Source organism: Lycorma delicatula, chromosome 1 (genome assembly GCF_047948215.1).
Source record: "Lycorma delicatula isolate Av1 chromosome 1, ASM4794821v1, whole genome shotgun sequence".
In the NCBI taxonomy this organism is placed as follows: domain Eukaryota; kingdom Metazoa; phylum Arthropoda; class Insecta; order Hemiptera; family Fulgoridae; genus Lycorma; species Lycorma delicatula.
In genome coordinates, this window is record NC_134455.1 from 12,588,993 (window position 1) to 12,613,704 (window position 24,712).

Below are 24,712 nucleotides of genomic sequence, written 5' to 3' on the forward strand. Positions count from 1 at the left end.
AAGAAATTAATGTTTATATTATGATTGTTACTTTATATATTTCCTAATAATATTATCACTGTATACATCTACACGATTTACAATTTTCTATTCCGAAAAAATTAGTTGCTTACAGTATGTATAAGCATGAAACGGGTGTTTTTTTTACTAAATGTTGCATTTTTTAAATTAACTCAATGAATATTTAGTTTTTTACTTAAAATATTTTCTTCATTATTTTTATTAATGTTATTGCTAACGTTGTTTAAAAAAAAGGAAATTTAAAACATCACAGCTTTATGATACGGAATAAATCTGTTTAATTTTTGTGATGAATATTGCTAAGAAAACTTTTGCACGCAGCATTGCAGTATTGCATAAAGTTGCTTAATTAACTTTATTTACGTGATACATCTGCGTTTGTTTTCAGGTATATAAATAAAACCATATCAGAAAATTTTTAACGAAGAAACATTTCCACGACAATTACACCTACGTCATCTGAAATTTGAGTAAGCATCTTTATTCACTTTTAAGCAATATTTGTCAAGATATTTATTAATAAATTTAGATTATATATATCAGTTTATTTTATTCATATTTAAGTATATTGTTTTGAATTCGATTAATGTTTAGACAAAACTGCTAAGATCGCCCGCTAACAATGAGATGAAAAATAATGAATTTTCTTTATTAATAAGAGGTATAAATATGTATTTTTTCATGTAACACCTCCCCATTGTTATTTTATTTATTAAGTTCATATATACACACAAACATACACACATTTATGTGTGGACGCGTGTGTATGTATTTGTACTTGAGTGAGAAAAATTGTATAAGTATAAACTCGTGGAGTATTTTTTATAACTTTTCATTTTCATTGGAATACTGAAGCAAAAATTCAACACAAATTAATAAGAACGTCTTGATTAATTATTTTTTAAACGGTAATAGAAAACACAAAGGGCATTATAGCTGAAAAAAGTTTCAAATTCATCCTTTTACTAGAGTACATTTTAAAGAAAATACAAATAACCAATTACGTTTATTAAGATTTTGACAAAATACTTTTTAAGTATGAAAAATTATACATAAATATCGCAGCACAAATCATTAGAAATATTTTGAAGATATACATTTTTGGAAATTTCATATCATAAAGTTTAAAATGGGTTTTTATAACATGTTAGAGCTAGAACAATACCAGTGTTTCATTAGTCATTCCTTAAAGCTGACCAGTGAAGAGAAGTAATGATAAAACACTTTTCAATTACAAAAATTTTCTAACTTCATAATTTTTATTCATACATTTTCTGTAAATTAATAGACTTAGGCAATGAAAACTGATCTTCAGAAACATTTACTGTTCCCCAAAAAAGCAATAATTATTAATATATACATATATATATATATATATATATATATATATATATATATATATATATATATATAAATATGAATTTATATGTGAATATGTATTGGGAGATATAATTTCTTCAGGTATCATTGTTTTTGATGTTATGCCTGTGAATGATATTATGATCAGTACTATTGTTAATAAGTTATGTTTCTGGATTTGTTCCAGCTCTTTTGCTATGGTAGTAAATTTTTCTATTTTCTCTTTCTTTTAATATTAAATTATTGTAATTCCATATAGTAATATCTATTATGTATGTATGTTCTGATTTCTTGATTAATATGATGTCTTGTCTATTGCAATTGTTTTGCCCATGAGTATTTATCTGTCCTAATATAGTTTGTAGTTTGTGTTCTCTAGTACGCTTTTAGAAAAACAAACGCTTTTTCTAGAAAAACAAACCGACATACTTGGCGTTTATAGACCTAGAAAAGGCATTCGATAACGTAGACTGGAAGAAAATGTTCAGCATTTTTAAAAAATTAGGGTTCAAATACAGGGATAGAAGAACAATTGCTAACATGTACAGGAACCAAACAGCAACAGTAATAATTGAAGAACATAAGAAAGAAGCCGTAATAAGAAAGGGAGTCTGACAAGGATGTTCCCTATCTCCGTTACTTTTTAATCTTTACATGGAACTAGCAGTTAATGATGTTAAAGGACAATTTAGATTCGGAGTAACAGTACAAGGTGAAAAGATAAAGATGCTACGATTTGTTGATGATATAGTAATTCTAGCCGAGAGTAAAAAGGATTTAGAAGAAACAACGAACGGCATAGATGAAGTCCTACGCAAGAGATATCGCATGAAAATAAACAAGAACAAAACAAAAGTAATGAATTGTAGTAGAAATAACAAAGATGGACCACTGAATGTGAAAATAGGAGGAGAAAAGATTATGGAGGTAAAAGAATATTGTTATTTGGGAAGTAGAATTACTAAAGATGGATGAAGCAGGAGCGATATAAAATGCTGAATAGCACAAGCTAAACAAGCCTTCAGTAAGAAATATAATTTGTTTACATCAAAAATTAATTTAAATGTCAGGAATAGATTTTTGAAAGTGTATGTTTGGAGTGTCGCTTTATATGGAAGTGAAACTTGGACAATCAGAGTATCTGAGAAGAAAAGATTAGAAGCTTTTGAAATGCGGTGCTATAGGAGAATGTTAAAAATCAGATGGATGGATAAAGTGACAAATGAAGAGGTATTGCAGCAAATAGATGAAGAAAGAAGCATTTGGAAAAATATAGTTAAAAGAAGAGACAGACTTATAGGCCACATACTAAGGGATCCTGGTATAGTCGCTTTAATATTGGGAGGACAGTTAGAAGGAAAACATTGTGTTGGCAGGCCACGTTTGGAATACGTAAAACAAATTGTTAGGGATGTAGGATGTAGAGGGTATACTGAAATGAAACGACTAGCACTAGATAGGGAATCTTGGAGAGCTGCATCAAACCAGTCAAATGACTGAAAACAAAAAAAAAAAAGTACGCTTTTGTTTTATTACTTGTAGTATGGCATGTTTGTTGCTTCAAGTCCATATTTAACTAACAAATATTTACAGTTGAATATAATAATAATAATAATAATATAAATATAACATATAATAATATTATATATATAAAATAATATAAATAATTCTTGGTGAATTATTTTTGCTGTTGTGTTGTGACTTTCAGTGTAGTCTGTTCCAAGGAGTATTTTACAACCTCCTGTTACATGTTCAATAGTTTCTTTGAATTGTAGGCAATTTCTTCAGGTGTCTGTTTCTATGTTCTCTTACATGATGTATTTTCTGAGGTTTTTCATGATTGTTACTTTACCTTGCACGGCTAGTGCAAATCCTTCAGTTTCTGAGATTAGTTTTCCTATTGTGAGCCATTTATTTGATAATGTTCCGCCTATGTTTGGATCTTGCATGTTGTATTGATTACAAAGGAGTGCTTTTCCTGCTCATGCTTATTTTTTATGTTGTGCTGTATGGTTTAATGAGTGTTATTCGTGTCCTTTTGTTGTAGATTGAGTGGTGTATGCTGCTTATCTGCTTTGTTAAGTGCTCTATGAAATGATGTGTTTTGTTCCTGAAATAAGATCACAGATTTACTATTTGTTGTGTACTATTTTTAGGTCTGTGAGTCTTCTTCCTCCTTCTTTTTGATTAATTGTAATTCTTTCAATGCATGAGTTTGGATGTAATTTATGATTGTCGGTTAGTTCAGTCGTGTTGAGCTGGTTTAAATCTTTGAAGTCTGTATTTGACCATTTAATTATGTCAAACGAGTATATTAGAACTAGGACTGCATAAGTATTTATTGCCTTGATGATGTTTTTAATGTTAAGTTTTGATTTGAATCTATGTTTTCTCTATGTTTGTATCTCTTTTTGAGTAATTCGTTGATTTTGTTATTTATGCTTGCATTTTTTTCAAACCCATGGTATTTATATGTTTACTATGGTTTCATGTTTTCAAGTGTTTCATTGTGGAGATTTTATGTTGTTTCTATGTGTTGAGAGTTTCATTGGGTTTGTATTTGTTGATATTGTATTTGGCATTTGTTAATACTGAATTCTATGCATGTGTCTTGTGTGAACTCTTCTACTATTTTCAATGGTGACTGCTTCTGTTCTCTGTTTTGTGCATATTACTTAATGTCATCCATGTACAGTAAGTAGTTTATTTTGTGTTGCAAAGTGTTCCGATGTTTTATTTTGAAGCCAAGGGATGTGTTGTCCAGCATATTTGAAAGAGGAATGAGACATAGGCAAAACCATACGGCACTGAGGGAGTCGCTCTGGAATATTCCATGGTTAATCTTGATGACTTAGGAATGAATTTGTTGTTGATTTGTGTTTAAATGTCTTTCACGTTGGCATGATTGTTTGTAAAAGTATTGTAGGTATGCATCAATTTTGTAGATTTCCAAAATTTTCAGTAGTTTTCAGCTGCATGGAATGGAGACAATGCTTTTTTGTAATTTATGTATTACATGATTATAGTTTGTGACATTTTCTCTGCCTTTTTCATGATTACACTATTGATTATAATTTGTTCTTTGCACCCTTGACTATTTTTTTTATTTTCAGTGAGTATGATATTTTGTGTAAATGTTTGTCTATTTTACATATTATTATGGATATAATTAGGTTCTTTAATGTCAGTAAGCATTTAATTGATTTGTAATTAACTGGATTTTGTGTTTCATGGTTTGTTGGTAAAATGAATGTTCTTCCTTGTTTTAAGAAATGTGGCATAGAGCATGGCTCTTTAATGCATTGATAATTTCTCTTGCTAAATAATTGTGTAGTAAAGTGAACTGCTTATACCAGAAATTAATTATGTATGTGATCTACTCCAGATGGTTTCCAATTGTCTGTTTTTGAATAGTTTCAGTAGTCCTTTTTCTGTAATTAAATGCTTTGTTTGCTGCGGCATATTTGTATGTTTATTCTGTTTATTATCCATTTGACTATTTCTTTATGTTTTCTTAGTTGTGACCATATATTTTCCCAAAATACTTTTATTTTCCTATGCTTTGAGACAGGACTCCTTGTTTCTTCAAGCTATTATAAAATTGTTCTCTTATAAAATGGCTGAATTACATATTTTGAGACTTTCTTATATTAGATTCACTGTATCTTTGTATCTTTTTAGCCTTGTGGTATAAGTTCCTATTTTTTTTTTTTTAGAGTGAGTTAGTGCTTCTGTGGGTTTTCCTTGTTAGCCTCATTTTTTTATGATTGTCTTGGTTGTTTTGAAATATGTGCTGTTTGGTTTCCTCTACAATATTGTGTCATTCTTGTTATATCTTTAATAACATTGTTTATTTTATTTTCAAACCTGATTTACCACTTAGATTTCATTTTTTTTCTTATGTGATTGGTTTGATATTGTATGAGCTATCTGTTTTGTGTTACAGCTATTGTGGAAGCAATGTGTTTTTCTTTTATATGAGTTCTGGTAGTGGAGGTCTGCTTGCTGGGGCATACTCTCCACTTGATTTTGTTTATTTCTATTTCATTGTTAATGATTTCTTTGATTATAGTTGTACCTATTGTGTTCTCTATTCTTTGTGTCTACCCGTTAGGTTGATGGATTGGTTATTTTAGGAGGCTGGATATTTTGACCTGGGAAAGGTAGAGGTTCTTTGTTTGTGTTAGCTGATCTTTGTGTTGGGGTGATCAAACCAAACACTCCACAAGTGTTTGTCAGTTCGGTGAATAGTCTATGGAACTCTGGTCAATATCCTAAGCTGATTCTTTCTAATCTGGTTGTAGTGTACTAACATGCTTGACATTGATATTCGTTTCCCTTCTCCATGTCATGCATTGTCTGGGTTTTCCAGTTTCAGTAGGCCAGTATGAAGTCCCATTAACACTTTCATCTGGTAAGATTTCATTCTGATTTGTTGTGATGTAATAACAGGTGCTGGCACTTTTTCCAGCTGTTATCTTGATTGGGTTCAAAACGTGGCCTAATATGTCTGGTCAAGTGGTACATTCAGGAAGAGTATCGCCTCTTGCTCCAGCATTCTCTACCACAAGCTGAGTTTTACGATGGTCCGCAAAGCTGGGACTGATGATCCAGTGAACCATGTCTTGTACATCTGTGCCCGATATGATGTCAAATGTTCATGAGCTGTTAGGGAACTTGAGAGAATACATTCCTTTCTGGATCTCCATATTAACTGGATGATCCGTGAGGAGTGGCATATAGTGGCTGGTTTTCTTTGTGCCTTTGCAGTGTGTAGGTCTGCAGATGGAGTTTAATCAAGGTACTCGATAATGGTATGACTAGGGTGACCGGGTGACTAGGGTTCCAGCTTAGGCATGGATTGGTTGGAAGTAAGCACAATGACATCATGCCACGATTATATTGGTGTTGTTTGTGATTCGATTTGAGGGTCCTGCTGGTGGGAGTGGCCGCGCCGCCGTGGTATGGCAGCCCGTGCGACTGGGAGCGTGGCTTCCCTCTGCCAGTGGCGGTCCTAAAGACAATCTCCAGTAAAGCCCCTCATGGCCTGGAACGGTGGAGGTGGTGTGGTGACCGATAACATTACTCAGTGGGCATCTTCCTCTTACAGGGTTGGGATGGTCAAAAGTTGATTAATTTTCAACTTTAAAAAGAAATTAACTTTTCTTCATCATAAAATAAATGAAGCATTTATCTAAAAAGCATAAATATATGAAGCATTTCCCAATCTGCCACTTGGAGATGCACCCAATTGGGGATAAACAACCTCTTACGGGTTATTATTATTGTTATTAATGTGAAAATGTGTTTTTTCATTAGTTAACTATTTTTGTACATGCAAATTTGTTTTATGTACTCTTTTTAATTTTGATAAAAATAAAATCAGCTAATTGATTAAAAAATTTTCCTACCATAATAAAAAAATATGGTGTTAGCCAACATAATCAACATAAACTAAGTTTGTAAAGATAAAATTGATTATGCAGATAATTTAATTTCCATTGCAAATGTGGGCACATCACTAAAACACGCTATCATTACCAACAATTCTATTGAAGATCAAAATTACTTTACTAGGAACCCAATATATTTGTTACCAGCTGGTTCTTTAATTTATTCAACAAAAGAAAATTTTTGTTAAGCATTTCTGTAAGATGCAAATATGTTTAACAATAACTGGTGGTATCATGATTGATGAAATTCCATAGTCTCTCCCTAATTTTATATTTGTTGATGTAAGTTTCGAATATGATTCGTCCATATTAAGTTTCATAGAGTTAGTAGACTGGTACGCTTTTGCTTGTTAGAGAAGTTACCAATAGCTAATTTAAAAACGAATTTTCTGGTCCAGTTGAGTTGTAATAAGCATCTATAAGTGATGATTGGGTAAAGCAAGATCTCATAGTATTTGGATTTAGCATAGGATATTTACATATAAAATAGATGAAAAAAGTTTAAATTAATTACATTAAAAAAAATAATAATATAATTATGTATAAATAAATATATCCCTGCAAACTAGTTCATTTACACTTGGAGTCTAACCTGTTGTAGGATTCTAAACCCAGTGTAGAATCCTCAATAAGAAATATGCCCCATCTAGAATATTGTATTTACTAGAGCTTTACTAATAATGTTCTCACTTTCTGGAACTTTGTGAAGCTTTAAGCCCCAGTTGCGAGAAACTAGTAAACTATAACAGCCAGTGAAGGTCGGGTTCAGGAAAAGTACACCCACAGTTAAGGTAATTAGGTAAGATTTACTTTGAGAGCCAGGTGCATTATACTTTTTTTTGAGCATACCTAATTGCTAAGTTTGTAATCCCTTGCCTTTACAGAATGAAGAACACCATTTCTAGTATACTTTGTCAAATGCCAAATGCTGCTCTTACTCATTAGTGATGAGTAGGATGAGACATGTTGAATCTGTCAAAAACAAGGAAATTGGTACAGGAAATTTGCCAGTAAATTTCAATTTCACTACAATATTGAATATAAAAAATTTAATATAACATATAACATAAAAAATCAAAATACATTATCAATTTATAAACTCATAGTAGTAATCCCGAAAGAATATTTGGGGATAAATGCATAAAGGAAAAATCGTTTACTGAAGATGTTCAAATTAAAAAAAATGTAATATTTAATAAAACAATAACACTGATCAACATAAAATTTGGAACTGTAAATGAAATATGTATTCTACATAGTACTTTATATGCTGAGTCTGAATATGTATTTGGATACAAACCATCACATTATATTTTTAATTTACAAGTCCTTAAATATATTTTATCCATTATTCATGAACCAAACAATATAAATATAGTACGTCTGTATGTTTACTTATAAACATCTGATTTATATTTTGATGCATGCCATAGACTTATATTAGATATATAACAATCAAATGATGTCATTTCATGTCAAGCTAGACATATGAAGACATGTCAGTGAGTAAAGTAATGATTAATTCAATGTTTTCATCAGCACGAGTTCAGCTCTTGGTATTTCTTTTTGTATTCTTTAGTTGTGGTAGTCGTTTTATCATACACATATTATAAAAATTGTTTCATAAGTGATGCCATAAATTTAGTGAGAGGTTTTCATGACAGAACAATTTTTGGTATTATTTTATTGAACATCAAGATTTGTTACGTTGTGTGAGTGAGTGTCTGCGCGCGTGCTTTTTACTTTGTTTTATTGCATTCCATGGTGAAACAACTTCATGAACTATTTTAAGTAATTAAAAAATTATAAATTAAAATTTAATTATTTTTATAATTAAATCAACGAAAACCAGTATCAAATCTGCTGAAAACTGTTTACAAACATTGTTTTGACTGTCTGAGATACCAAGATAAATCAGGCTCTACATGTACCATGCATCAACTTCTACATTAAACTAACCTAGTGGTTAAAAGGAAAATAGTGCATTTGTCTTTTGGCATACCTATGATTTGGTAAGTGCCTACCAACCATTATGATGACTGTTATTTTTGCTTAACAAATGTTAGTGGTTTCATTTCAAACAATAAAAGCAGTATTGCAAACCCAAATGTTTGTTCAGCTATGAGACCAGTATTTCATGGTGTATATTTATCGATTGCTCCAACTTCTTGGAAAAAAATATCTCATTCCCCAGAAGCCTCAACCAGTGAATCTTCAACTTCAATAGATATTAATTACATTCCAAAAGATTCAAATACTGAAGCTCACCTCATCACACAAACAGAACTGAGTGGCCTAATTTGTAACTTTTATTTGTCAAAACAACATGCAGAAGTCTTAGGTTCACGTCTTAAAGAATGGAACTTATGAAACAAGATTACTAAAATTTCAGTGTATAGAAATCGATATGAATATTTGCTGAAATACTTTAGAAAAGATGTTTTAATTTGTTCCTACCATGATGTTAGGAGGCTAACTGTACTGGGCATTGAATATGTTATTCATGATTGGCGTTTATTTACAGACTCATCAAAAATAAGCTTAAGACAGTGTTTTTGTATAACTCGAATAATTTTTCTTCTATACTGGTAGCACATCTTGCAGGAATGTGCATTCCGGCATGCTGCTTGAATGAAAGAAACATGTGAAAGTATGTCAAAGTGCGATGAACACTAATGGTGAATCATTGCTGAGTTGAAAATGGTAGGGCTTTTACTTGGTTTCCAGAGTGGCTTTACAAAATAGATATGGTTTTTGGGTTTGCAGGATAGTCAGGCTACAGATGAATACTAAGCAGTTAAATCCTGGAAAAAAATAAATTAGTTTAAATCAGGAAAGGAGAATGTTTTCAATATTCTCCTTGTTGAAGCAGATCGTATTATTTTACCACCTCTACACATAAAAGTGGACCCAATTAAGAATTTTTTAAAAGCATTAGATAATGATGGAGATGGCTTTAAATATTTAGCAGAGGTTTTTCACAGTTAAGTGAAGCCAAATTAAAAGAGCAAATATTCATTGGGCCACAAATAACAAAATTATTTGTGAAAATATATCTGACAGCAAACTGAATCAAAAAGAACTAGCAGCATAGAAGTCATTCAAAGTTATTGTTACCGGTTTTCTTGGAAGCATAACAGCTGAAAACCATGAACAGATTATAAATGACTCTTAGTGAACTACAAAAATTTAGGCTGCAGAATGCCAAGGAAAATTAATTTTTTCCATTCTCATTTGGAAATTTTTCCTTTTAAACTTGGGTGATATCAGCGACAAAAAAGGAGAAAAGTTCCACCAACATATATTGCAGATGGAAAAACATTATCAAGGCAGGTTGGGTTAATCTACGTAAATGTCTGCAAAATAAAGATAGGAATTTTAATTGTAATTTTTATTATTATTTTTGTATTCTATTATTTAAGAAGTTTCTCAATAATTTAAAGTGTCATAACTAAAAATCTGAGGGTGATGATGAAAAACTAATTTCATTTTAAGATTCAGCATAAAAAAATACATTCTAATTCTCCTATTTTTATCTCAGTTCCAAATTATTGTTTTTTTTTTGACTTGTGTAATCGATTAATGATTCTTAGAACACAAAAGGCAATTTAGAAGTAAGTTAAATGATTTCTTGCCTTATGATTCATGATTCTTTTGCAACACTTTCAGTGATTCTTGACTACCAACATTATAGATGGAGTAGTACTGTAAAGCTTGAATTGTAAAGTCAAAAGACGAGTTTTGATAAAGGAATTCTAAAAGATTACTTGTTTAAGTTTAGTTTCATTACGTGTTGTTTGTACTATATTAGTGATTAGAATTAATACAGTTTTTCAGTTTAGTTAAGTATAAACCAGAATAAAAAACCATACATCTCTAATATTATGCAAAACATTTAACACATTTTAAAATAAATATCGCACTTTTTGGTTTCACCTTAGTTCACCAGGATACTTTTTCATTTATCCAGTATGTATAAATGAATGGGTTTAATTAACTTGGTTTAATTAACTTGGTTTAATTAACTTTAATTAATTTCGGTTTAATTATCTTACAAAAAAAATAATAAAATAAGTTTAGACTATCTATATCTCATACACACACACCCACACACTTTTTTTTTACTTATATTTACAAATAACTATCTACAGACAACTTAAAAATTAATTTGTTTACTTTTTCAGATGATACATTTTAAAAAATGGATTACGGGAGACTGTTGTTATTTATTACAATCTCCATTGTTAGCTGTAATGAAGTTAAAGGTAATTATTTACGATTTTTCATTAAATATGACTAAATAAATCAAAAAAAAAATTTTATTCATATTTGTTAATCCTTGTCCGAAATTAAATTTTTGAAATTTTCAGTAATTTTATCTCTAATTTGATATGCAGACTAAGATTAAGTAATGCCATTTAGGATATTGAGCTACATTCAAAATACTTCGTCAGGTTCTTTTTTCAAATCAGGTGTTTGTGAAAATTCATTTCATTCCTTTTCAAGATTTATCTTTTGACATCGCTACACACGGTATTCGTCTTCTCGTTTCGTCATCTGTCATACGAAGACCATTACTGTTTACCTGGTTAGCATTAGCAAATATTTATTTCACGTTATCCATTAATTGTAATATTTCATCGTCCTTTTTCTTGATCTTCCGATCAAAAAATTATTAAAATCGCTCAAATTGCTGTAATAATTCAAGGAATCGTTATATTTGCTTGTCGAATTATTAACAATTATATAAAAACCTTCTCGTAGTAAAGGTAGTAAGTAATATTCCAATATTTTTAAATCTCAAAATTTTAACTCATTTGTTTTGAACGATTTACAAGATCAGTCAATTTAGTTTTTATTTTTTTATTTTTCAATGAATTATTATGCGGTTTACAATATGAAGAAATTCTTATACCGTCTTTTAAAACGAGTGATCCAAAAGCCTATCAAACTTCTTTCTAATATTATTTTTCGTGTCGTGTGTTTTTCTACATTAAAATCCTATTTTAACATCCTGGTTAAAAAAAAATTCATTTTCAACATTTTCTTTTTATAAAATAAACACCTGACTTTTTGTTTTAATCCCACCAAGTATTAAAAATAAAACGTAACTTGAGTAAGTGGATAAAGCAATGTCGTCATGTAACTTCTTTTGTAAAAATATCGTTATAGTGCAAGCCATAAAAAAACTAGCTTGGCTTATTCGTGGTAAACAGTATATGAATATTATTTATTATTGGAATTAATTATAAAATTATAAATAAAAATGGAATCTGTTATTAACCAGAAAATAAAGTGAATTAATTTTTATTGTAGTGGTATTACAAATTACTCAGAATATTTTAATTATTTTACCAATGATATTGTGGTTCATGTAATGTTTTAACCGCGAAAATACATTTTATCACAATTATTTAACAAAATGTTTTATATAGTTTAACTTTTATTAAAAGTGTACTTAATAAAATAGATATATATTTTTTTTTAAGACACACATAGAACTATAAATATGAATAAGGTTTTAAACAAATCCACAAAAAAACACGCTCAGAAGAAGCAAAGATCACTAAAACGATATTCAGCGGGGATTACAGAAAAAAGTGATCTCTTAATTAAATACAACAAGATAACAGAAAACTATTAAAGAGGTGAGTAAAATGTCAAGTAAAAAAATATGAAAAATCTAAGTCGAAAAATCTAATCTAAGATTAGGTAATCGACAAATATATTTGAATACAACTGCCAGGGATTTTGTTATCAATAGAAATTGAGTTTTCCTTTTATTGATTAGTGGGAATTAAATTTTGAGATTTAATTTGCACTGATTTATTTCACGTTCCTCATTCAAATCTTTGTAACTACGACACATATTGTTTTTATTTTCATTTATCCTAGTTTGTTATATTGATAATAGTTAGAAATTAATACTATATCATTATATTTCATTCCAGATACTATATAAACATTACATAATATTTTCTTAACAATAGAACACGGAATGTTTTAACATGCAATTAAAATTTTAATATTTTTAAAACGTTATTTTATTGATGGTAATTTTCAAAATAAAAAAAAATGTATTTAGAACATTGTTAATAAAGTGAATTGAAATTATTTTTAGTGCGCGTTACAAGTTGAGGTTTTCTACACAAAGTACCGCTAAGCTGGCGTCTCCTATGAACTTCCATTTCTTTACTGAAACTAGTACCAGAATACTTCGAAAAATAATTTAGTAACACTTTATTGAGCAACACTCAATATAAACTTATCCCGGTTACGTTACGATCTTATTATATCGCCAAATTAATTGTAGAGAAAATTTAATTTCGCCATTATTAATCAATATTTTCTTAAAATATGAATAAAACACCTATTGCTCGTAGGATTACATAACCATAAAAGCTATAAGATTTTGGAGGATAAGATTTTGGATAGATTTTGGAGGACCCTAAAATAATGCCAAAAAACCATCAGCCATATCATTTAGTTCTATCCCTAGAATTAAAATATAACGTTAACGCGTAAAGAACCTTGATCTCTTAATTGACCTCTTAATTCAGCACACAAAAAAAAAATACTACAAAGATAATACAGAACGAATATTTTATTGTCAAAAACTGGAGCAATAAACATATTATGTATACTTATTCTGTACCAATAGTCTTCCTTTAAAGTAGATTTAAGTGAATTAAATTTTCAGGTAAGTATAATTACAAAAAAGCAATACTAACGAGTACTTGGTTTATTTGAAAGCTTAAATCACGGTTTTACGTCCTCAATTCTACTTGAACTGATCTCATAATTTAATAATGGCCAGTTTAAAAATCCCTGACATTATTATAGTTGATATAGTTGTATTCAGATATATTTTTCGATTATCTTGTCTTAGGTTCGATTTTTGACTTAGTTCTTTGATATTTTTTACTTGTCATTTAACTCACCTCTTTAAAATAGTTTTTTTTGTTTTCAATTATTTGGAAGACGTGATAGCCTGTTAATGGCCAGCAATTGATTGCTGCTGATAAAATAAATTTTATGACAAGAGTTTATTAAATGATTGAGCGTAGAAACGTTTTGATATCGGTGATCTAGTGCAAGAAAAAGTGTTTTAGTGTTAAAATGATCGAAGATCAATAAGGTGAAGTGTAAGGGCCGATTGTGGAAAAACTGAATTTTCAATAGCAGATAACTTAAAATCTGGCGCGATTTTTCTGTTATTAAACCTCTGCAATTCAGTCTTGAACAAGTTTTAATATCTTTATTCATATTGTTCAAATATATCTTTATTCTGATCAACTACAGACAATTGTTATGTTACCCAGATGGTTTCCAGTATTTCATTAGAAATATGGTACATAAAAAAGAAGTATTAAAAAATTCATTTATTTTATTTTTTTAAGTTACATAGAATGTTCTAGTTTATTTATGAAGTTTTTTTATGGTATAATATGTGCATTACCACCCTGTAACTTATATTACGTTACTGTAAACGCTTTTATGATTTTGCAGTTTGATTATCCAAGACATATACTTTTTCAGATTTTTACAAATTTAAAAATCTTTATCGCTTTATGTGATCTCAGAAAAATTTGATTTTTATTTTAATTTTGAATAATGTTTTTGGTAAATTACCAAAATTGGCACAATAATTATAAAATAAATTAACTGGAAACTACCAGATTGTGGGCACTTCCAACAATAATGGACACAACCTGATATGATATTTGCCAAATCAAGCACCTAGAATGAAAAAGATATCGCCGATGGATTTTAATTAAAGAATCTGTTAGCATATAAAAAATAAAAATAAAAATTTTTCTATATGAAAATTTTGAAAATGGAATTTTCTTAAAATTATTTTATCATTACTTATACATTTTTTTTTTTGTCGAAGTCGTTTGACTGGTTTGATGCAGCTCTCCAAGATTCCCTATCTAGTGCTAGTCGTTTCATTTCAGTATACATACTACATCCCAAACAATTTGTTTTACATATTCCAAACGTGGCCTGCCAACACAATTTTTTCCTTCTACCTGTCCTTACAATATTAAAGCGACTATTCCAGGATGCCTTAGTTTGTAGCCTATAAGTCTGTCTCTTCTTTTAACTATATTTTTCCAAATGCTTCTTTCTTCATCTATTTGCCGCAATACCTCTTCATTTGTCACTTTATCCACCCATCTGATTTTTAACATTCTCCTATAGCATCACATTTCAAAAGCTTCTAATCTTTTCTTCTCAGATACTCCGATCGTCCAAGTTTCACTTCCATATAAAGCGACACTCCAAACATATACTTTAAAAACTTTTTTCCGGACATTTAAATTAATTTTTGATATAAACAAATTATATTTCTGATTGAAGGCTCGTTTCGCTTGTGCTGTTTGGCATTTTATATCGCTCCTGCTTCGTCCATCTTTAGTAATTCTACTTACCAAATAACAATATTCTTCTACCTCCATAATCTTTTCTACTCCTATTTTCACATTCATTGATCCATCTTTGTTATTTCTAATACATTTCATTACTTTTGTTTTGTTCTTGTTTATTTTCATGCGATAGTTCTTGCGTAGGACTTAATCTATGCCGTTCATTGTTTCTTCTAAATCCTTTTTACTCTCGGCAAGAATTACTATATCATCAGCAAATCGTAGCATCTTTGTACTGTTACTCCGAATCTAAATTGTTCTTTAACATCATTAACTGCTAGTTCCATGTAAAGATTAAAAAGTAAAGGGGATAGGGAACATCCTTGTCGGACTACCTTTCTTATTACGGCTTCTTTCTTATGTTCTTCAATTATTACTGTTGCTGTTTGGTTCCTGTACATGTTAGCAATTGTTCTTCTATCTCTGTATTTGAACCCTAATTTTTTTAAAATGCTGAACGTTTTATTCCAGTATACGTTATCGAATGCCTTTTCTAGGTCTATAAACGCCAAGTATGTATGCTTGTTTTTCTTTAATCTTCCTTCTACTATTAATCTGAGACCTATAATTGCTTCCCTTGTCCCTATTCTTTTCCTGAAACCAAATTGATCTATACATATATGTATAAATATATATGTGTTTGTTTGCACGCATAAAGTAATTGTTTAAAATAAGCTATCTCGTTGAAAGTTCTTAGAGATTATATTAATAGTAAAGCACATACTGAAATTCTGTTACATAAACCTGGCACGGGATGCAAACGTTTCTCTGGGATAACCTTTAAACTCAGTCCTACACAATAAATCTTACCCTGTCGTTGGTAACTATTAAACAGGATATATTTTTATCGCACAGCTTTAAGTATTATTAGATTGTGACAGTCCAACACTGCATTTTGTATTTTCTTTACAAGTTATTTTTTATATATATATTTTAGAAATACTCTTACGTAGTGGAGAAAGTTTGCGTAAGACTGACTGTTAAAATGTTTCCGCATTACTCGTGGGAATAAGCGGGCAAATGCTCACTAACCAGGAGAAATTCTAGTTTCGTTGAGCTTCTTTAGCACATTATTAAGCAAAATTATGTAGTAATTTGATAGAGAAGTATAAAACTGATTAAAAGTTTTGTTTTTTAGTAAATTTAACTGAGGATCCTTGGCGTAAATGAGACTGCAAATTGCATTTTTCAGAGTGACTTAATTTTCTGTGGCTCGTGTAATACCACAGATAACATTTGGTGGGTTATGGCATCTAACATACGAGTATATATATATATATATATATATATATATTTTTTAAATATAAATTTGAAAAAAATTATCATTTTTAATATTTTTACAGTAAAAGAAAGAAACTTTCGAAAAATTCAAATGATAATGAATTGGTATACTGAAAGTTACTTGTTATTTATTGATACTGTTACACCTTTTTATCAACGCAAAGCATCTTGTGTAAGATGTTTGGAAGAATTTATAAAACAAGAAGTAGAAAATATTAACAACTTCACTGATCCAAACAACACGACTGAAAGTACAAAACCTGTTTTTGAAATTATTTTATCAAAATTCGAAATATTTAAAAAGAAGTATCAGAAGTTGTTTCAAATGTGTAATACTGCTAAAAGAGAGGAATCAGATGATCAAATACCAAATTTTGATGATATAATTAAGAATATTGGAGTTGAAAATTTAATTTCTGGTGATAGGACTGAAGGACTAGAAAAATGCATCGATAACTTTATGGTACCAAGTAAGTAATTTCAATTCTCGTTTTACAATACTGTTATGAATGTTCTTGATCATATTTTAGGTGGTATTCAGAATACTCATATTAAAATATTTTATAACGGAGAGAAATAATTGAATAACATTATATGTTTATTAATATTGTATTTTTGCCCACATAGTAATGTGATTTATACATATTTTATACATGTTTACAGCAAGAAAAATAAAACAGGAAACAAATGATCGATAGTAGAGTATTGAGTCATTAATTTGGATAAGCATTTGCGTAGAATAAATTAATGAAATTCATTAATTTCAGTTTAAAGCAAATCTTTAAAAGTTGTATCTTTTCTTGAATTTTATTCTTTGTGAGGCGTTACGGGTGAAAATATTATTAATTTTCGAATAAAGGAAAATTATATATAATTTGTCTTTATTTATTTTTTTGAATTTTGAAATGTAAAATTACAGTCAAATTTGCGTATCAGTTGTGTAATTTTTTTTTTTCATGAAATCTATATTTTTTTCATCTTTCCATTAGAAAGCTGATGTAACAAGAAGTAATAAGGAATCACAAATTTATGATATTTTGTAAAATATGACATGAATATAACATGTATAATCTAATTGAATAACTTAGTAAAATCTCCATTAACAGTTTATATATTTCTAACTTTTGTATATTGTGCGAAAATATTAATCCTGAATTTTATTTTGTATACAGCATTATGATTATCAACTGGGATACTTGAGTATAAGTTATCGCTAACTGCGGCCACTTTTTTTTACAGCATTGGATGATCTTTGTGAATAAAGAAAGTTTAGAAATCCGTGCCTGATTCAGCTCATTTTGCTTTCTAATATCCTATCCTTATCTTTAAATATTTTTTTTATTAAAAAAGGACTTGCTATGTGTATGTAATTTATCCAGTTCAATTCAGTTATAAAATTTTTTCAGTTAATCTATAAACTTTATTTATGAAAAAATAAAATTTTAATTACGAAAAGTTACCATATTTATATCAACAGGAACATGGAAGAGGCAAAGATTCAAATTGATTTCTTAATGTCATATTTAACTTGAGGATCTAATAAAGTGATCATAAGAAATCGTTTAGATAAGTTTCTCTGTTTGGAGGGAAAAAAGGATTTATTATATTTTCTGTTTATTTCCTTAAGATCTATTTAATTATAATTGAAAACAGAATATTTAAATGCAAATCATTCCATTATATCTGGACAAAAATGATTCTAACAGAAAGGTTCTATCAAAGGTTTTGATCTGAACTTGAGGAACAGCATAAAAATCAGAAATATCAATGCAATGAGTTAATTTAGTTTCTTATTTAGTTCTGAAATATTAGTTATCTCATGTACTGAAAACTTTATTTCTTAGTAAATAATATTAATATAAAAATAAAAAATACACACAGTGCTTATTTATATATTTTTATTTATATAATAAATGAATATTCATTAATCGTGATAGAATTTCAATAATCTTTTATTATTATTTAACAGTTAATAATGAACAATTGAAGACGATAGAAAATTTTTATAAAAATGATATTTCGGAAGATGGAAGTGTTGCTACAGATTCAAAAAGTGGTCAGTCTAAAAACTATTGCTATGGCTGTATTGCAAGTTTCATAATTTATGAACAAAAAAAGATAGAAATTTATTTTAAAATTTTACCAGGAAAAGTAAAGATCGAAAAGTAAAAATCAGAAATATCAATGCAATGAGTTAATTTAGTTTCTTATTTAGTTCTGAAATATTAGTTATCTCATGTACTGAAAACTTTATTTCTTAGTAAATAATATTAATATAAAAATAAAAAATACACACAGTGCTTATTTATATATTTTTATTTATATAATAAATGAATATTCATTAATCGTGATAGAATTTCAATAATCTTTTATTATTATTTAACAGTTAATAATGAACAATTGAAGACGATAGAAAATTTTTATAAAAATGATATTTCGGAAGATGGAAGTGTTGCTACAGATTCAAAAAGTGGTCAGTCTAAAAACTATTGCTATGGCTGTATTGCAAGTTTCATAATTTATGAACAAAAAAAGATAGAAATTTATTTTAAAATTTTACCAGGAAAAGTAAAGATCGAAAATGTTCATCCTAATGATATTAAAAAATATCTCTTTGCTAAAGAGATTGTAAATAATTACGAAATATTTAAGAAAAACTATGATAACTGGAAGGTAATATGTGATAAGTATGATCCTAACAATTCAAACAAGAAACCTAACAAATCAACTGAAACAAGAAAGGTTGCTGAATGTATTCTCAATGGGATTGAAATGAGAAATTTGATTGATAATGGAAAATTTAAAGGAATGGATAAATGCATCAGTGCTTTCGTTAACCCAGTAAGTAATTTTACACGTATAGATTTTATTAAAATATTCCAGTCTTTGCTGATGTAATTCTGATTTTTCCATCTGGCGCGTTTGTTGTGAAAATATTCACAATAACCTGATTTAAATAACTCATTAATCTTGTAGTTTTATTAATATTGTTTGTTTTATCACTATTTTTTTATGAATTTACTATTCCATTCCACTTCAGCAGTTATCCTCACTCAGGATATGCACAAACAAAATATACATCAAAACCAATGGATTGCTGCATATATGTTTCCTTAATCTAATATGTACATGTTAAAACCAAATAGATGACTGAGCAACTATTGCAAAATAATTAAAGGAAGAGCGATATATTTCAATGAACACAAAAAAGCTAGCAAATCTACTACCGACTTTCTTTTCTTTTTGAAAAAAATCACTTTTCCTGGATTAAATTGTAACTTACCGGTGGACTATTTTTGCCGTTATAATTACTTGCATTATATTTCTCATTCATTATTTTCTTTTTTTTTCTACAATGAAAATGAATAAAATTATTCTAATTCATTCTGATATATAGAAAATTTGTAAAGTTTAATGCCAATCCAGTGTCCAATTCAAGTTTTACGTAATATTCATATTACATTTGATTTTTAACAAAATATATCCTAGTTTAAATACACGTAGCGACAAAAATATGGAGTTATAATCTATTCTGATGAAGGAGGGGATTCCTTTTATAGGCACTACATTGTCTCTTCTCCCATAGTAGTTTGGGACCCCTGCTGGCCTACCCGCTAAAAACATCCCCTTCTACAACATGGGATGCCGAGCTGAACTTACTGTATTATCACAGTCCCCCATGTTTCTTGTCTCCACCCGCACTTTCATTACTGGACAAACGTCTTGCTTCATCTGGAATTTCAATTTTTTTTAACCTATTTCTTTTAGACGGTAAGGTGCCCCAGGTGAAAATCCGAGGTGGTTATTTAACCCTACGACATCTTCCGGTAACTTGTTTCAATTAATCTTAACATCTTGGGTACAAACTTTTAGTGTGTAGCATAGTCGTAATTATATTCTATGAGGTAAGCATGCCTAATTCTCTACTACGTGCTTCCCTATGCTGCAGAAACCGATAGCACACGAATGACCTGTGCTCCGCAGCAACATTCTCCCCGCAATAATCGTATTCCGTGGAGGATTTAAGCGTCCATCCGTCCAATTATGTCTTAAAACATACGTGACTAGTAAGGAACTGTCTACTTACCTTCTCTGTTAACCGTCCAGGAAATGCTCAAAACATAGAATGAACATTTGCTTGAGATACACTAACTATAAATAACATCGCTGTCGAAGTCTCTACCCAGGCTTAGCCTGGGCCGCTGTCGGAACGAATTATCGGCAAGTAGTTTACTGGAGACCATAATAGAGTTAGCGCTATCAGCATCATAGAAATATTGCATCTCAGTGCAAATGGTATATTTGGCTGGCTGCACAGTGTAAATCAGCTTTAGCCGTTTTGCAACTTCTAAACCAAGTCGTAAACCCTCTGTCTCTTATTTCAATTAATTTGGAGGAACTTCCATTTCCAATCTTTATAGCACTCTTTACTAACAGACCTATATCAGATAGATTTGCAAGCTACCCATCATTTTATTTCTTTGTACTCAAACTTTTGTGGCCGGCCTTGCCACAGTTGAGATAAAGACCCGATCAGGGTCTCTGTACTTAAAGACGAGGTAGCCGTATCTTAACCTCTAAGGTACTTTGATTCTTCTTCTTCTTGTCCGACGACGCAGCAGCTGACTCACAAGATTTGGATCCTGCCCGTTACGTGAAAGTCATGTGGAGCATCCACGAGCAACATCACGATCACCTTCTGGGTACTGTCAAAAGCCGGCGTGAAAAACATAAATGTCTCCGAGTTTTATTCCTCAACAGTACAAGACCTCTTGCTTATTTTACCTCAGGAGGTCGGCGAAGGACTTCCCACAAAACTTGATAATCACAGTTTTAGCGGCATCTTGCAGGCGGGCTCTCGACATTTGTTGAACCTACCTATGCCCAGCTTCTGTACAATTCTACGAGCTTCCTATCCGATTTTCTTGCCAGGTGTTCAACGAGGTGACGAACACAAAGCTGAATCTTGTCGGATGGGAATCCGACACCAAACCTGGTCGTATCCAACATCTCTATGACATTAAGAGCTGCTTCTGTTTCCGATTCTCATGAAGGCATTCTGCGCGTATAAATCCTTCCCGCTGATCAGCAAGTCAATGAAATTCTGTTTCCGCCTCATGGTTGCAAAAAGATTGCTTCATGAGCTCCGATTTCTCAAAGCAGTTCGTTGGCCAGTTATTACAGACAAGGCCCACAACCTCCTTGGTAGAATTTAGAGCTAGTATGAATTGTTTTTTTGATCAGATGGTAGATGATGAAATGAAGCAACGCTATGTACTTCTTGAATTTTATATTTAATTTCTTGTCACTTTTGATGGAATTTTGATTGAATTACAATAGTTACATTAAACTTATGAATGTATGACACTTTAGTCATAATTGAACTTGAACATTATCAAGAAACTGTGAGTCCCTTTGGACTGAAATGAAAACACGACCGCACTGATCGTACGAGTTTAACTCGCCGGTGAGCGCTAGCACCCATTAGATCGCAGCACCGGACGGCTCGACGTGAAACTGAACACTCATCATCTGCCAACCTTCAGGAAATAACGGTACGTAGCTTATCGATCTCCAGCTTCTTTGTTTTCTGGGTTGGAACTTCTGCCGTTTCTTTTTTGTTTGATGACATATTCTTACCCCTCCAGTGGAAGGACGTCATCGTTACTGAAAGCAGGCAGGCGATGTTTTCTTTTATCTCCTACATGAATTTGGTGTTGGACCGGACAAAGTGCTAAAGGACCTTATCTCCGATACAAATCTAGAATAAAGGTATCAAGACATACAACCGGGCTGTACCCAGAACTGGACGAGTCCAGTTTATTTATTGGAGACCAGTTTATTTTATGATTAATATAATGTTTTATTATTATTTGTTTGTTATATTATTTATTTTTTTTTACTAACATGTTTAGCAGACCACACCTGAAAGCGTCCTCTGGTATAGTTCACCAAGAAGCGCGCTAAATTACCGTTGTAACCAACGGTCTTAATCACGTGCTTAATCTCTAACAGAGAATAAAAACGAAAACAAAAGAGGATTAATTAGGAAAAAAGCACAAATAATATGATATGTAAATAGAGGACTAAAAACATAGATTTAATATAGTTAACATGTATATAGTTTACAGAATCCGATCCTTATATGTTGCAATTATGGCATAATACTGGTCATCTCAAAAAATAAGCATCTAAAATACGAAGTATCTAAATCACTGCATTTTCAAAATTAATTTTCTAAAAGTTTGTTAGTTTTTATAGAAAAGGAAAAATTGCTTTTAAAAAGGCAAAAGGAAAGTCTTTTAGAAGGAACAAAAGTTGCTATTGGAAGAATTTCATGTTTTTGGCATTTCAAATTTTGTACACAAGTTTTACCTTAATCATTCTGATAATGTAGATCTTAGCAGAAAGAGGGATTCATTTGTCTAGTTTGCCTACATCTTTATTTTTAACATGTATGTATTTTTTAATAAATATTGATTTTGTTTTTTTTTCAGGAAAATATAAAGGATGAAGATAAATCAAGTCATATTACGGTTTAGCAGAAGTAGTTTTATAAATGAAAAGCTGATAAATACCCTGTATAATTTACATTATGAATTTGATGTTTCTTGCGTTTAATTTAGTTGTGGGAATTTTTTTCATGTTTCAGTATGTACTACAATAGGAATTTTCTAAATCGAATTCTTGTTAACACAGATTCAATTTCTCACGAAATCTTTCCAGTATGGCATAGGATAATAAAAAAAATTAAATTTCAATTTAGTAATAAAGTGTAGTTATTATTGCATAATAACATAAGTGACAATAATTTTCATTTTTAGTTCTATTATATGAGGATATGTAAACCTATATATTAGCCAGTGGATTATCAAAACTTAATGGAAAATTATTTTGCTATTGTGTTAATTATTTTAGGATTCTAGGAATTTTTATAGTTCATTTTGCAAGACCATGTACCCCGTTATCCGAATTTTCTGGAATCCGAATCTTCCTCTCCGATTTTTATTTAATTCGATTTAGAAAATTTCAATATATTATACCAGGTTAATATCAAGAATAATAATGTAGTGTGTAGTTATTTAAAAAAATTATTATATTGTGAAAAGAATAAAACTCTTAATATGTAATTAGTTTAATCGCTAAACCCAATCAAAAACAACTCTAAGCAGCATCTGCTTAAGACCCATGAAATATATCTAGCTATTTAATCAGGTTATTATTCTAAAAAAAAAAATTATTAATATTTTTTTTTTTTAATACTCATGTAACACAGCCGTACATATTCATATTACGATTATTATTTTTATTATTCTAATTTTAGAAAAATCTTTTCTTTAAAAGGATTAATTGACGCACATTACCTTTTGGAAGAGCATGAGCGAGCTTGTGCGTGCATATCTAATACGGGGTTATATTAATGTATAGAAATGGCTTCATATTTCATAACTGAGGTATAATAGGAGGTAAAAACAACAGGCGATTTGCAACAGGATAACCGACAATAATATTAAGAAACATTTGGTTTAACGTTGCTGTTGTATAACAGGGGATCCAACAGTATATCTTGACTCACATTTACAAAATTACCAGTTTACAGTCTGAAATTTCTGTTCGACATCTTAGATCTGCAATAATGTATCAAACTCTTCTTTTAAATAAGAAAGTAAAGAACTGATAAATGATTTTAATATAAAATTTTACTTGAAAATTGTCAGCGAAAGTCTGATAAACAGCCAAGTTTCCAATAATAGAAAAATCACGGCAGTAATTAATTTGAGCTAAATGCTCTACAACATAAGAAAATTTAACGAACATCATCGCAAAATAACAAAACGAAAACACCTAACCATAAACAAAACTTCAAAAATCACAAAAACGCCACTAAATGGCCACTAAAACGCCCATGCTACTCTAGCCACCCGTATTCGTATTACACGAACATCCATTTCTATAAGCACTGCCCAGTTTGCTAAATATTAAGGTTGATAGACTTTTTTATACTTATTTCACAAGTTTTACAATTTTTTCTTGTATTATATTGTAATTTTACACTGCTAATTTAACATATAAAGTAAAAGCCTCCCTAATGTACTTATATCTGTTATAGTAAAAACATAGCAGAACAATCCAATCACTAATTACGAAGAGCAGTTTTATTACACTTTG

At 30.0% G+C, this 24,712-nt stretch overlaps 1 protein-coding gene across 1 annotated transcript; it reads left to right on the forward strand.

Annotated features, from left to right (window-relative positions):
- Positions 1 to 398: 398 nt before the first annotated feature.
- LOC142327086 (uncharacterized) lies at positions 399 to 23,673 on the forward strand. Its single transcript, XM_075369964.1, has 6 exons — positions 399 to 491; positions 11,018 to 11,098; positions 16,606 to 17,013; positions 18,513 to 18,599; positions 18,930 to 19,384; positions 23,041 to 23,673. The coding sequence occupies exons 2-6, from the start codon at positions 11,035 to 11,037 to the stop codon at positions 23,083 to 23,085; spliced, it is 1,059 nt and encodes a 352-aa protein (XP_075226079.1). The 5' UTR covers positions 399 to 491; positions 11,018 to 11,034; the 3' UTR covers positions 23,086 to 23,673.
- Positions 23,674 to 24,712: the final 1,039 nt, after the last annotated feature.